At 38.5% G+C, this 13,982-nt stretch overlaps 4 protein-coding genes across 5 annotated transcripts; all 4 read left to right on the forward strand.

The window, feature by feature from the left end:
* Positions 1-47: 47 nt before the first annotated feature.
* LOC119990681 (protein SLOW GREEN 1, chloroplastic) lies at positions 48-3,230 on the forward strand. The gene is made up of 4 exons (XM_038836734.1): positions 48-766; positions 1,733-1,879; positions 1,978-2,058; positions 2,670-3,230. The coding sequence occupies exons 1-4, from the start codon at positions 95-97 to the stop codon at positions 2,910-2,912; spliced, it is 1,143 nt and encodes a 380-aa protein (XP_038692662.1). The 5' UTR covers positions 48-94; the 3' UTR covers positions 2,913-3,230.
* Positions 3,231-5,048: 1,818 nt separating this feature from the next.
* On the forward strand, positions 5,049-7,971 carry LOC119990652. The gene is made up of 2 exons (XM_038836662.1): positions 5,049-5,401; positions 6,038-7,971. The coding sequence occupies exons 1-2, from the start codon at positions 5,093-5,095 to the stop codon at positions 7,346-7,348; spliced, it is 1,620 nt and encodes a 539-aa protein (XP_038692590.1). The 5' UTR covers positions 5,049-5,092; the 3' UTR covers positions 7,349-7,971.
* On the forward strand, positions 7,396-9,066 carry LOC119990653 (F-box/kelch-repeat protein At3g18720-like). Its single transcript, XM_038836663.1, has 2 exons — positions 7,396-7,570; positions 8,028-9,066. Exons 1-2 carry the CDS (start codon positions 7,433-7,435, stop codon positions 8,949-8,951), a joined length of 1,062 nt encoding a protein of 353 aa, XP_038692591.1. The 5' UTR covers positions 7,396-7,432; the 3' UTR covers positions 8,952-9,066.
* Positions 9,067-10,739: 1,673 nt separating this feature from the next.
* Positions 10,740-13,530, forward strand: LOC119990716 (transcription elongation factor 1 homolog). 2 transcript variants are annotated; one of them, XM_038836785.1, is made up of 5 exons: positions 10,740-10,891; positions 11,626-11,752; positions 12,286-12,356; positions 13,070-13,091; positions 13,177-13,530. In XM_038836785.1, exons 2-5 carry the CDS (start codon positions 11,640-11,642, stop codon positions 13,235-13,237), a joined length of 267 nt encoding a protein of 88 aa, XP_038692713.1. In that variant the 5' UTR covers positions 10,740-10,891; positions 11,626-11,639; the 3' UTR covers positions 13,238-13,530. The 2 variants fall into 2 exon arrangements, with proteins under 2 accessions (XP_038692713.1, XP_038692714.1); XM_038836786.1 differs by having other exon boundaries at positions 10,867-11,073.
* Positions 13,531-13,982: the final 452 nt, after the last annotated feature.

Genomic DNA, 13,982 nt, shown 5'->3' on the forward strand with positions numbered 1-13,982 from the left:
GTGGGTTTTAAGTTTTAGGGGTTTTTTTAAAAGGGTAAACGCACAAGCCACCTGGTCTTCTGGGCAATGTCGTTTCGTTCCTCATCTTCTCCAAATGAGTTCAATCAAATTCAAAGCCCTCTCTCTCGCACCAGAAACTCAGTTCCAAAATCCCAAACATCTAAGCCAGAGCCTCTCTTTATCTAATTCTTTTAAGCCGCCACCACACCGCCACTCATTTCAACTCACTGAGCTCCATATCTCCCCAAAATTCAGACTCTTCTGTGGGGAGCCTTCCATTCCCTATATACCCATTTCGAATTTCTCAAGAAATCCATGTTTTTTCTCAACAGAGAGTGAATTTCTGAAAGTTTTTTCGGTGAAAATAGTGGTTTTCCTTGTTGGGTCTTTCTTCTTTTTGGGATGTTTCAATACTAGGACTTGTGCAGCACTTCCTGCAAACACAAGCTCTAGTGGTGCAAATTCAGAGGGATTGGAAGATATAAAAAGGGAAAAAAGTGAGGAGGAGGAGGAGTATGAGAAGTTATTGGAGAAGGAGCCCATGAATGTTGAGGCCTTGAAGGTGTTGGTGTATGGTAAGATGAGGAGAGGAAGGACAAATGAGGCTTCGAAGTATGTGGAGAGATTGATTGATATAGAGCCAGGGGAAGTTGAGTGGAGACTTTTGCAGGCGCTATGTTATGAAACGATGGGGGATTTGAGCAACGCTAAAAAATTGTTCAAGGAAATCTTGAAGGAGAGACCTCTTTTGCTGAGAGCTCTTCATGTATGTACGGTCCTCAACCTTGTAATGCTGGTTCAATTTGATTATGGTTGGTAGTTTACCGAATGTTGCATAGTAGTTTGTTGTAGATTATAGATATATAGGGTTCATAGTGGCATTCACACTAAACCCACAGCTGAATTTATGATAATGGAATCATAGAATTATTCTTTATTTGTGGCTGGCTAAAAGGCATAGGTGAAGCACTCCTAGAATACATATTGCTACTGAATGTATTATGATATACTCCTGGAAAAAGAAGGCGTGTTCCCGTAGGACTTTGGTAGAACGCAAATTATATACGATGTCTATGTTACTTTTACTTCTAGGTAATTTTTCTTGTTTCATTTTTTGCATCTTGATTCCGCAATACTTAATCATGCACTTATTAAAATGTGTATTGTATATCCTCCCATAATTTGGCTTCAACTATTATGTATCATACCTAATAGTATTCTTTTCCTTTTAGGGTAACGTGATTTTCAGTTTTGATATGTTCAAGAAGGCTTTTACGAGATTAGAATGCAGAATCATATATGTAGTCCTTTCCATAAATTATTGTATTATCCAGAAGTTTGTGTACCTTCATCTCTAACTATCAGTTGGGTACCAATCCGCTAAAAGAAATATTGCATTGCACGATTTATTCTGGGAACACGTAGATACAGTGATGGTTCAGATTTTAGTCTCACCGTTTTGGTCCTAATTTAATCATGTTTTACACCAATTTAAGATGATGCATGAGATTCTTTTCCAATTAATTTCAGCCTTTGATTGACTTGTTGCTGATTTAATGATGTGGGATAGATATATTTCATGTTTTATAACAAACCATCCTTTCTTTCCATTGACATGCTTAAATATTAGTAAGCAAATAATATATTCTAATCTCTGTCAAATTGGGTCTTGTTTAGTAATCATTGCCTTATCTGTGTATTTACTTTTTCTACGCCTTAACTTTTTGTTCAGGGTCTTGCTTTGGTGATGCACAAGAACCATGAAGGACCAGCTGTCTTTGAAATGCTGCACAAGGCTCTGACCATCGCACATCGTGAAAGGAGAGTAACTGAGGAGAGAAACATAAAAATTCTAATTGCACAAATGCATGTTGTCGTGGTAAATTGTTGTCAACACATCATTCTCAAAGTTGGATTTCCAAATGCATATACTCTCTTTTTTCCTTCATCGGTGTTTTATGCTTTTATTCCTTAAAGGGGGAGCTGGAAGAGGGCTTGTTGAAATTTCAAGATCTGATTGATGAAAACCCTCAGGATTTCCGGCCTTATCTTTGTCAGGTAAGGTTTTTTTTTTCACCATTGATAGCCAGCACCTTGATGCTTGTTTGCCTGACATGAGAAGCTCCCTGTGAATTATCTCAGGGAAACAAATCGTTGGTGCTGAAGAGTTTTTCCTTTTTTGAGTTAATATGTCCGTGATTTCCTGTCTATTTTCACTTGATCGTGCTCTCCACACCCACCTTGGTTAGAATCATATTCCCCTGAAATATGTCTGATTTTCATAGACTTGGATAGCTCACGGGATGATGAGTTAGGATTATATAAGGAGATGGTATTCTACAAAATGCTAGGTACTTTTGATGGAGTCATATAGTTTAGTTCATAACACAATCTCATGCACTTGTCTTCCCATCTCAGTCATTTCCGGACCACAAAAAAGTAGGCTAGAAATTTGAAGTAACATGTTCTAGCTACAGCTTTTCTCACAGGACACAGGCAGTGTAGGTTAATTAGCAAGTTCTTTGACAAATTGGCGTCTTAGAGTGGACAAATTATGCAATGAGAATCGAGTTGGAAAATGTGGGCTGTGTGGCTTAATTTGAACATAAACTTGTATTGTTTTCAGGAACTATTAAGCAAAAATACGTAATTATGGGATTCTTTTTCAGGGAATAATCTTGAGCTTACAGAATAAAAAGAAGGAAGCTGAAGAACAGTTTGAGCTGTACGAGTCTCTTGTACCGGAAGAATTTGCACAAAGAGGATTCCTCGATGATGTTGTATTGGCTGCAAAGACCGAGTCTCAGGAACAGCTTCAGAAGGAGTTTGAAGGCGAATTCACGAGTAGAAAGACCAAATCTCGGGAACAGCTTCAGAAGGCTTTCAAAGGCAAATTCTCGAGTAGAAAGTAAAGTACTGGACCTTTTATCAGTTTATGGTTAGCTTTGGTCAAATAGGGTATGATACTTATGAATGTTGGTTTAACTGAATACTGTCATAGTCCTTGGTGGCATGAAATCGCGGCTCCCATTCTAATTGTTAGTTGCTAGGTCGATCTCTTATGAGCCATCAAATGAGAATTTCAAATTCTAAAATTCAAGGAAAATTGTAGAGTTCCCAAATTTTCCCAAGTTACGCAGTTCTTTGAAGGGAGTGCCGGTCCATTATTTTTTTAAAAATATTGTGTTATACAAGGTTCGACCTTTATATGTTCATTTAAATTGAAGTTTGATGGAAAATGTTAGAAGATAAATATTGCGCTGTTTTGGTGCTTCAATCTGCAAAATTGTTTTTAAAGTTTCAAGTCTTTTATTGCACTATTTAATTGTTTTTAGTATTATCATTCTATATGTAATTTGATAGTAATGATTTTAAGTTATATCATTATATGATATATGCATGTCTATGGTATGCTTATTTCATATGATTAAGAACAAAACTTCTTCATAACTTCAATGGAAGGATTGCTTATTACAAAATAACAACTAATCCAACAACTATATATTTTAGAAGCTAACCATATAAATATGGCTCCACAAAAAAAAAGATCATAAAATTAAAAAATTCACATTTGATAGATGGATGATTGGATGCAGGTGTTGTTTGGGTATTGATAATTGAATACATGCTTTGCGCCTTTGGCAGCTTTGCAAAGCTCAAATGGATGCTTTTACTTAGTTTTTTTAAAGAGAATTTAAATGTGGGCCTGTGGATAATAGGCTGGGCCTAGACCCAATTAAAGGAACCGGGTAACCCGGAACCCAAACCCGGTGACCCGGTGGGGACCCTGTAATCCTTAACAGGGTTACCGGTCGGGTGACTTACCTATTAAAAATTTCTAGGTCGGGTCAAACCTGGCCCGATAACCCGGGACCCGACCCGATGTGCAGCCCTAGTGTAGGGGCCAAATTTGGTATCAGGCCCAAATCGAGCCCAACCGCCCATGACAAAGCAATTAGCAGCCCAAGTCCTCATCGGGCAAAGGGGTGCAAAGACTCAATTGCGCTACTATGACCCGGGGCCCAAGTCTGCATCCAAGGGCCAAGGCACAGCAGCTAGACTAGACCAGTTAAGATGGATCCAAGATACCATATAGCTCATATAGCTCAACTGCTCAAGTGTCAACATGCCCAACGGCTTGGCCTAGCATGAAGCCCAGCACCTCATTCTCCAACTAAAAAAAGTCAACTCATTAAGAGAACCTCGAACCACTTACTCAATGGGTCTCTGACATAGTTTGCAGCAGTATACACTTCATTCTCCGACTGAAAGACCAAATTTTTAGGAGAACCTCAAGTCACTCGCACAATCTATGACACACGGTCTATAGCAGGCAGCAGCCATGATTTAAGGAATATCTCTTGATTTTTAGTTATCACCGAACGGGCTCTCAAGCATATATAAATACGACTGTTTAGACAGCGGAGGAGGGAAATTTTGGGGAATATTGTCACTTTGCCAAGTTTTACTTTTGAGTTCCATGTCTCTCGCTCCACAAATTTCACTCTCAATCTAGGTCCACGGTTCACCGCAGGACTACCATCAACCATCACAGAGACACTTTTGATAGCATTTTCCGCCACATTCACTACGACAGTCACAATGAACTCTACCTACTCTTCATATTTGTTTATTTTGTTCTCTACTTATTCACGTTATTGACCTGATCGTTGAAGGTTCATTGGTTGGTATCTCCATGGTGTCAAAAAGTAAAAACTCTCACAACAGTACCAATGAAGGTTGATTTGAGTGATAAGAGGCTTTAGTCACTTAAGTAAGGTCTTGAGTTCGAGTCTTTGTAAATGCAATCTCGAAGGATTAGTCTTGAGCTCGCATTAGGAAACAAAAAAAAAAAAAAAAACCTTCTACCATGGTCACTTCCTATCTACTTTTTGCACATTGTTGGTGGCGCCTATGGACACCATTAGTTGGACCGACCTTCAATAGATAGTTAATTTTAAAATCCGGTTGGTTCTAGGGACTCCAGTGGGGTCGAAATTCAGGTTGGAGCTGCTCCCGATAAGAATTCCTTGAAGTCCAACCCAACCTTCAACAGTCCTATCTCCAACCTTCTCCAACCTTCTCCAACATCATGTACCAATCTCTGGAAGCACCGTCTTCTTTGCTCAAGCCGCGAACCGGTTCTTCATTGAAACACCGGACTGCTACCCCAAGAGCCCGTTTGGTTTCATTTCCCCGGTACCAGAGTACATCTCGTATTGGCTTTCCGATGTTATTGTCCACATTCGGCACAGTGAGCAGTACTCACGCGATTTCGGAAACGACGGAATGCGCGGTGACAGAGCGACCTGAACGGCCAGTGAGAATTGTGGCACTCGTCGGTGAAGGAACCGTCAGCCCTCTGAACTGTGCCTCTTGGCAAGAAGTCATGCTTCACACTGTAAGCACTCCTAATTTCACAAATTATGTGTAGGCTTTGTAGTTTCAGAATAAATAAAAGAGAGTGATGCAGAAATTATAAATGTTAGATTTAATTAAGACAGTGATAAGCTTGGATGCTGATTGAGAAAACAATAGAGGTTCCCTTGGAAATATCCAAGCACACATGAATTATATAGATTGGAAAGAATTGATTCATAGCTTGGCCTTTGGTAAGACTGAGTGCAATACATGTCTTGTGTTGTGTTCTTAGTAATTTTTGAGGAAGGATTTGTGTTCAATTTTAACTTTTAGGGATTAAGGTTAATTTCTTGTCCAGGGTTTCGGGTCAAAAAAGAGAGAGGTTAATTTGCTATTGTTTCTTATGCGAGTTTATATATTTCACTAATATATTCAATTAAGTAATGTTATGTTTTAATGAAAGAGCTCAAAGCCAATATAAGATATATGTTTGTGTATATATACATATATATATACAAACACATATAATATTTACCCAAAAATAGGTGGAAACTCTGTGTGTGTTTCTTGGTGCGAGTATATATGATGTGCTGTGCTTGGTCAGTGGTTAATTGACAGCTATTATAGTTTTGCTTGGGCTCTATACATTTTGCTCACACTTTATTCCATTATGCAGGCAGATAGATTGAAATGGGTAGATGATGGATATGAGATGCTAGTATTCACTGATGACCTATGCTGGTCAAGTGGGGAAACAGCTGCTGATGTGCAAAGGGAACTAAACAGTGCAGATATCTTGGTGATAGTTGCTGTTACGAATCAAGAGTCGGTGAAGTGGATTCAGACCAATAGTGGAAGAATTCCAAATATAATCTGCTTCGATTCCTCTCAGGTTTTGACAAACAAATTAGGCGGAATGAATATTCATAGGAAAACTGATGGGATGCTATTTGGCAAATTGATTGGGACTTCTGAGCTTAGAAAGGAAAGTGAAGCTTTGGAAGTTGTCAAAACTGTGTCTGATGCATGGGACCGACATAATTCTGACGATATAAGGTTTTGTTTGTTGATCATTATCAATGCTTATATAAGGCCAGTCCCAATCCTGAAAAATCTGAGAGCAAAGGGCTTTTCTACCTTGAACTGCATGGTTAGGAATTGTGGGACCGAGATACTGAACTGTCTCTTGGATCCTAATTGTAGGAAGGCTCTTGAATGTTTGAACAAGTGCAGTCCAGTGGATCAGGTGTGTAATTATCGATGTATTGCTTCATATGAAAGTCAAAATCTAGAAGCCTTTTCCCTATGTGTTTTACAGAAACATAATTGTCTTCAATTGGATGCCAAAATCCCCGAAAAACCTTATGTGCCTCCTATGGTTAAGTTTCGAGGAAAGGAGTTGTGTCATGAAACTGCTGAAGATCTTTTTGTGGGTTGGTTGGGGAGTCTCAATTGGAGTTGGCGTGTTGTGGCAGGACAAAACCCAGCTTATGATCAATTTCCATGCCAGTACCAGCTATTCTACCGGGGAAAGGCAAGGGGAACGTTTTGGTATGAGCCAGTTTTTCGGGTAAAAACTCTAGATGGGAGGCTTGTCTGGAGAAGGCGAAAGTATCGGGTAAAGAGAGGCAAAGTTCCAGGAACGTTTAATTTTAGTGTGTTGGATAATGGTGTTGTTTCTAATGAGTTTTGGACAATTGTAGATGTATCAGATGATTTTAGCTGGGGTTTGTTTCATTACAGCGGAGCTGCAAGAGTTGCCGGACAGTCTTATACAGGGGCTGTGCTTGTTAGCCCAGATGGGGCATACCCAAATGAGGTGGAGAGCAGAAGATTAGTTTCCGCCCTCGAGAAGTGTGGAATTAAAGAATGGGAGCTATTTAATGTTGATAACTTTTCATGCGCAGACCCTCCTCTAGGAATCCCAGAAGGTTCAAAATTGCACTCTCTGATTGATGTCAAAGATCTGAGTTGGGCCTCTGTATAGAAGGAAAAAAACAGAAGTTGAGAAAACTTCCAACTTCACAAGAATTAATCTCGGCTGAATGGGGCTTGTTATACCAACAACTGAATGATGGCTGATGGGTTGATGGGTCTAGCCAGTGAATTGTGGTCTGGAGTTTCTTTTTTTCAAAGGCATCGAACGGACAACAAGTGGGAAACAAGAGTAGAACATAAGAGGTCAAGCTGCTGGAAGAACACATCTCAGGTCAGCCTCCAAACCATCCTTTGCAAAAGAATTTGCCTGCTGCTTCATGATAGCTAAGGGAGAAAGTTAACTTTCAGTGCATTTATTTTTATACATTATCAAAGATATGTCTCATGAACTGCAAGATAATGAATTAAAGCCCGCTTGAAAAATAGGCTTTGTTCCTGCTAAAAAAGAAAATGTTGTTTTAATTTGCTGTGCTTACTGTCTTCGTAGTAAAAATCCTTAAATTTTTAGGAGTTCTAATTCTAACCATATTAGTACTCCTAAACATTAGAATCAAACCATATATGTAGACTATATATAGACATCAACCGGTATTGAGACTCCTAACTCATAAAGGATTAGAATCAAACATATCTACTATATATACACATCAACCAGCAATTCTCGAGAGTATCAATCTCTTCTCTCAGTTACTATCCACGGTCTCAAACTTGTCTTCTTACTTTCTCAGTTAGTCTTTCAAAACCAGCAACTCAACTCTCGTTTCTTTTTGGAAGTCATGGGAAGACTCTTTGTAAGCTCTAACGACAATAATAAGGAATCTTTCACAAAACCACCACTCTTGTTCTTGCTAAGGGAATTGAATGGGGAAAACAAGCATGGTTTTCTTGATATAGAGCAAGGAACCGTGGAAACGGTCAAGATTGAGGAACTTGATTTCGAAACTGATTGCCTAGCATCTGCTCATGGTTGGTTATTGATGAGATCGAAACCAACTGAATCCCTCTTCTTTTTCAATCCTCTAAAAAAGTCAAGAATCGATCTTCCGCGACGAAGCTCAATGATCACTGCTGCAAGCTTCTCTGCTCCACCAACTAGTTTGGATTGTAGGGTTTTCATTGTTGGGAATTATAAGGTTGATACTTTACTTGTTAATTACGAAAAGGTTTGGACTCGCTTCCCATGCACATTCTACTACAAGATATCAATGTTCACGAGTTGCTGTAATGATTTCTTTTACTGTGTGGATTATGATGGGGGAGTCATGGAATTCAATGTCAAATTTTCCTCTTGGAAGAGCTTTAAGAAGGAGAGCAAACTACGACTGCGGATTTCATCTGTGTTCGGATTCAATGGAAAAATCTATGCTTGTAAGAAAGAGAGGTCTGTTGTGAAAGTTTATAGGTTGGAATTGCAGGGAGAGTTTGTTGCTTGGGAGGAGGTAGAGGTGAATGAGATGGGCAGTGATGTGAGCATATTCTTTAGTCCATATGGATGCTGTGCTGTTTCAGGCTTGAATGCAGGATTACAGAAGAAGATTGTGGTTGCCATGGATGATCCTACGAGTAGGTGTTTGATCGGTGATGGTAGACAATTTAATACTCCAAACTTTGGCTGGATTTATACTCCAATTTGGATTGAAAGGGCATGTTAGTTAGTAGATTCTTTTATTTAGTATTTGATGTAGTAGATTTTAGCCTATAAATGATGGGCTTTCCATTAGATCGATCAATTATTTATTATTGAATGTAGTAGATTTTGTGATATTATGAAGTGGCTTCAATATTCTATTTTTCTTTTCTTTTTTTAGCGAGGATTCTTAATTTCTTATAATCTCTTTTATGTTATGTTTTGGCCAAAAAAAATAGAATGACGTGATGATAATATCAACAACATGTATAATTTATTTTATTTACATATCAATGAGACGTGACTCGGTTACAACTTTACATACCTAATGTATTTTATTTACATACTAATGAGAGGTGACTCGGTTGGCAATCAACTAGGTTAGACATACGTGTGCACAAGATTTGATTCCAACGAGAAGTGTGTCCAAGGTTCAATTCCAATAGAAAACATATTTCTCATGGTATTTCAAAACAAAATATATTTTATTTGCGTAATTTTTTTTTTTAAAAAAACAACAATTTAGGCTGACCGGAAACCGGCCTCATTTCCGGGTCGGCTACCGGGGTTTACAACACTGCAAATTATATTATATAGTTCCAGTAAAGTTTTTAGAGGTCATCCATAGAAGTGGTGCAAATAAATTTGATAAAAACTGTGAACTTGGTCCAAAATCATGTCAACCAAAGATCAAATTAATCAAATTTATTTGTAGATTGACGAGCATTATGGTTTGAGTTCTGATTTTCGAAGGTTTTATTGGCTGATTTTAACATCAATGACTTGTTAACGCCATTAATTGACACCAAATCAAACATAATAATTTCCTGCAAGCATGATGTTATAAGTAATAAAATGCGTAACATAAGCATATCTTTTAAAGCAAATACAGAGAACCATGACTACATTTTTAAGGGAAAAGAGTTATTTACATTATTTTTTGATAAGTCAATCTGACAATGTCGAATCGAGTTTTCTTACCCGACATTTCAGTTCAATTAAGGTATTGTATAGGAGGGTCTATATCACAATACCTTAGCTAGACTGAAATGTCGAATGAATCACTACAACATAACCAACCCTTGGGAAATCATGGCCCAATTAGCACTTTGAGTTGCAAGGAAGGAAAGGTTCAAGTGCATCATATTGGAAGGAGATTCTGAGGTAGCCATGGCTGCGATCAGAAACCCTGAATTGGTTAGTCTTTGGTTAATCAGTTTAGTTGCTCAAAGTGTTCAAGGGGTTGATGAGATCCCACATCGATTCAGTAAAGAAGGAGCAGCTAGTAGATAAGGAGTTCCTACATCCTAATCCAGTATGATTGGTTTTCTAGGCTTAAGTGAGGGCGTTGGGTCTGGAGAGCAAATTCGTGAAGGCTTCAGCCCAAAGCAGACAATTGTGGGTTGTTAGTTGTGCCAGTGACGAGTAGACAATGAGCCAATATTTGGCATGAACGTGTCGTAAAAGAAGACGAGAAGTTCAATAGTTGGAGCATATCAAGTTTATGCCCGAAGTCTACCTGACTACTGCCCAAGGACGTAGCCAACCCAACTTGTCGAAAGATATAAAGACCTCCATCAAGGTCTCCAATAGTTGAACCAGCGGAAAGTGAACATTAGGCTCATGGGCTTGCGAAGTGGGCCGCATCGGTTGATTGGGCCGGCTACCGTACGAATGCGAGATACCTGGACTTATTTGGGCTCTGACCCACCATACTGTACTTCTTTCTGTTTGATCAATAAAATTTGTTTTAGCCGTTAAGCGACGGCTGGCATTGGCAAATGGCAATACTTGTTCTGCGACGCCGTTTGATGCTTCTAACCCTTTTTTTTTTTTTGCCTTTTTCATTATTTCCTTCTTCCTCTGCTGACAAATAAATCCAAAGTCTTGGATCAAAATTTCCAGATTACAGAGGGCTATCATTCTTTTCTTCTCTCTGCACAAACTTGCTCTGATTCCATTCAGGTACGCTTCCCCTGTCTCCCTTCTTCGATTCAATTTCCGTGCCAACTCGTTTCCTCTTCGAACTTTTATGGTTCTCGATTAGGGTTTTTGCTCTCTTTTTTTCGAAACACGTTTGGTTATTGTCTTTGTTGCTTTTCGAATCTTGCTGATTCCGTTGTCGCTTCGCGTTCATCCGGCGTGAGGTTTGTGTTTCTTTGATTTTATTTTTGATTTATTATTGTATCTCTTAATTATGCCGGGGATTGTAGCAAATTGACAGAAACTGAATCTAGGTTTTTTATATTTTAGCCCTCTTTTCCTTTTTCATCTTCTTCTCTCTTCATGAAGCTGACGAGGTTGTCTAGATATTCATGTATATTTTCTTTCTTTTCCTTTGCTTCGAAGTGAAATTTGTCCAAGGCGCTAAATTTCCGTTCAGATTTTGGGTGTTTCTTCGATTTTCTGTCTAAAAATCATCGAAGTTGCTTTTCAAAGAGGGCTAATGGAAAATTTTGTAATACAAGGATGACTTTACTTTTAATCATTTATATATAGTATTGCTAGGTGTGTTTTACTATGATGCTCATGTCAATATGTGATTTTTATGTTTGGTTTTATGCATTGAATGCTTTGGCATTTCAATTTTATTTTTTTTTTGGCTGTGATGTGATGGTGTTTACACCTTAATTTGGTGCCCAGATGGTACTTGATTGCTTACAATTTGATGTATTTTTTACTTGACAATGTGGGTGCAGACCCAGGTCAATACATGGGGAAAAGGAAATCAAAGGCGAAGCCACCACCTAAGAAGCGTATGGACAAGCTTGATACTGTCTTCAGTTGCCCCTTCTGCAACCATGGTACTAGTGTTGAATGTAAAATGTAAGTTCTCAGTTTATATGGAAAGAGAGAAACTACAGAATATTTGATTCAAAAGAGATATTCCTTTTGCTTCTATAGTGATATTTGTTTTAGTTGTATCAAGTCTTGGTGTTCCTCTGTCTGTACCAATCTGCTTGAGGCTTTGCTCCCAGCCTCCTTGTAGTTCTCTGGGTGGCACCCCGTTGGTGCTTTAATAAAACTTTAAACATTAAAAAAAAAAAAAAGAGTATGTTGAAGGTTCAATCGTTTCCATGTGGATGAGAAATGGGGTATAAGCTTTCAGGGATGCAATTGCAGCCCAATGTTGAGGAACTTTGACAAGTTTAACTTTAGGCGTATTCTAGAAGGAGCAAGTTTCTGTGCGATTAAAAGTGCTGAACTTCTGTCTAGTTTTCTTATTTTCCTTGCGCTGTGTAATATCATGCATGAATTCTTCAAATTTATGCTGTTGAAAAGGGTCCAAACTAGGTTCTCTTTTTCTGCTAATGTGCATGACTTTCACCTTCTTATTTAATGTACTTGTTGGGTTTCAGTGATATGAAGAATTTGATTGGCGAGGCTCTATGCAGCATTTGCCAGGAGAGCTTTAGCACAACCGTCACAGGTATGACTTGTTTATGACATGGCCTTATGAATTTCAAAAATGTGAGAGAAGTATGCTTCCACCTTTTTAAGTCTTCCCGACTCATAAAGGTAGAATATTAGAACCTCTATGCATATACGTGTGGGGAGCTGGAGAGTTTTGATGCAGTAACTTCTTTTGGCATACTAGTTTATGTGTGCACGACTCAAAGATTTTTAACTTTATGCGTCCATCCGTAAGAGGTGAATGAAATAATGTGACAACATTAGTCTATTTCCAGGTTTCAATCAACCAATTGAGACTCAACTTTAGAATGAGACTAAAGGACACCTTATTTGTTATTTTGAGATTGGATATGAATGTGTTATAGGCTTCTTGTCGCTGCCTCTGCTTGTGTTTGAGAATGCATGACCTTGTCACATTCTGTCAACATTTTGCAAGTAAAGAAATGCTGCCTGTGTCATATTTCTTTCCTTTTTGCATCCTTTCTGCAACTGTGCTATCAGTTACTTGGGAGTTCGTGATGAAAGATTTTGTGTCATGATTATATCACTTTCAAAAACTATTTTCTCATGTTAAAGTTCACAAAACATTCGATCCTTTGTAAAGCTCGTTTCTTTTTTTTCCCAATTATTAGATGGATCTTTAGATGCTTTCTTGTTTTTCACCTCCTTTCCAGGTTCAGATTGAATTAGAAATTCACTAACCCCTTTTTCTCTGTTCTGGTCTTGCAGCTTTAACTGAACCCATCGACATGTAAGTTGATATCTATTTTTTTCCCCAAATTTCATCTATTCTTTTTGAGATTCGCCCAACATGACATGACACTGTTTGACTGCAGATATAGTGAATGGATTGATGAATGCGAGCGGGTTAACAACGTTGAAGACGATGGTGCTTAAGGCGTGATTCAGTTGGTGAATACAGAGGACCCAGATTTATGTTGTCGTGTCGTGGACTTGCCCTATCAGATGACCTATAAAAGGACCATAGGAGGGTTCTGTGGATTTGGACCTCTGTAGAAGATATCAGAATATAAATATATTGGTCTATAGTAATAGTACGTTCAGTGTATCTACTTCAATGCTTAGTTGCTTACGTCCGTTTTAAAGAATAATGCACTCTGAAGTTGTATTTGACGATATAAAACTTATGTTGAAAAGTTCTGGATTTCTTCGAGTAGCTCTTCATTTTTACCCTTGAATTGATCTCACTGCGAATTTAGATCAACTTCTTGCATTTCCCTTTATATTTCTAGTGGAATTCTCAATATTGCAATTTGCAATGGGCTGCACTATCTATACGAACCATGTATATGGTTTCAACAGTTATGACCTGGGATCAACCGTTACTTGAATCGTTTGTGCACACGGCTATAACTAAAGCCTAATCAGAGGATTTTCAGAAAAGCCTCCCACCTGTCCTAAGTCATTCATCATGGCAGACTACAACTACCCCTCCATCCAATCAACCATAATTCTTATCTTGTGCCATTAAAAAAAACCGCAATTCTCATCCGATGAATCTCATATCTGATTTGCGAGTTTGTAAAAATCATATAAGTTAACGTGCTCCATGTAATAACCCGCCCCTCCGCACCAACGATTTATATTTGGTACTTCACATCTTCCCCTAGGGATCCCTCTG

Source organism: Tripterygium wilfordii, chromosome 22, assembly GCF_013401445.1.
Source record: "Tripterygium wilfordii isolate XIE 37 chromosome 22, ASM1340144v1, whole genome shotgun sequence".
Lineage (NCBI taxonomy): Eukaryota > Viridiplantae > Streptophyta > Magnoliopsida > Celastrales > Celastraceae > Tripterygium > Tripterygium wilfordii.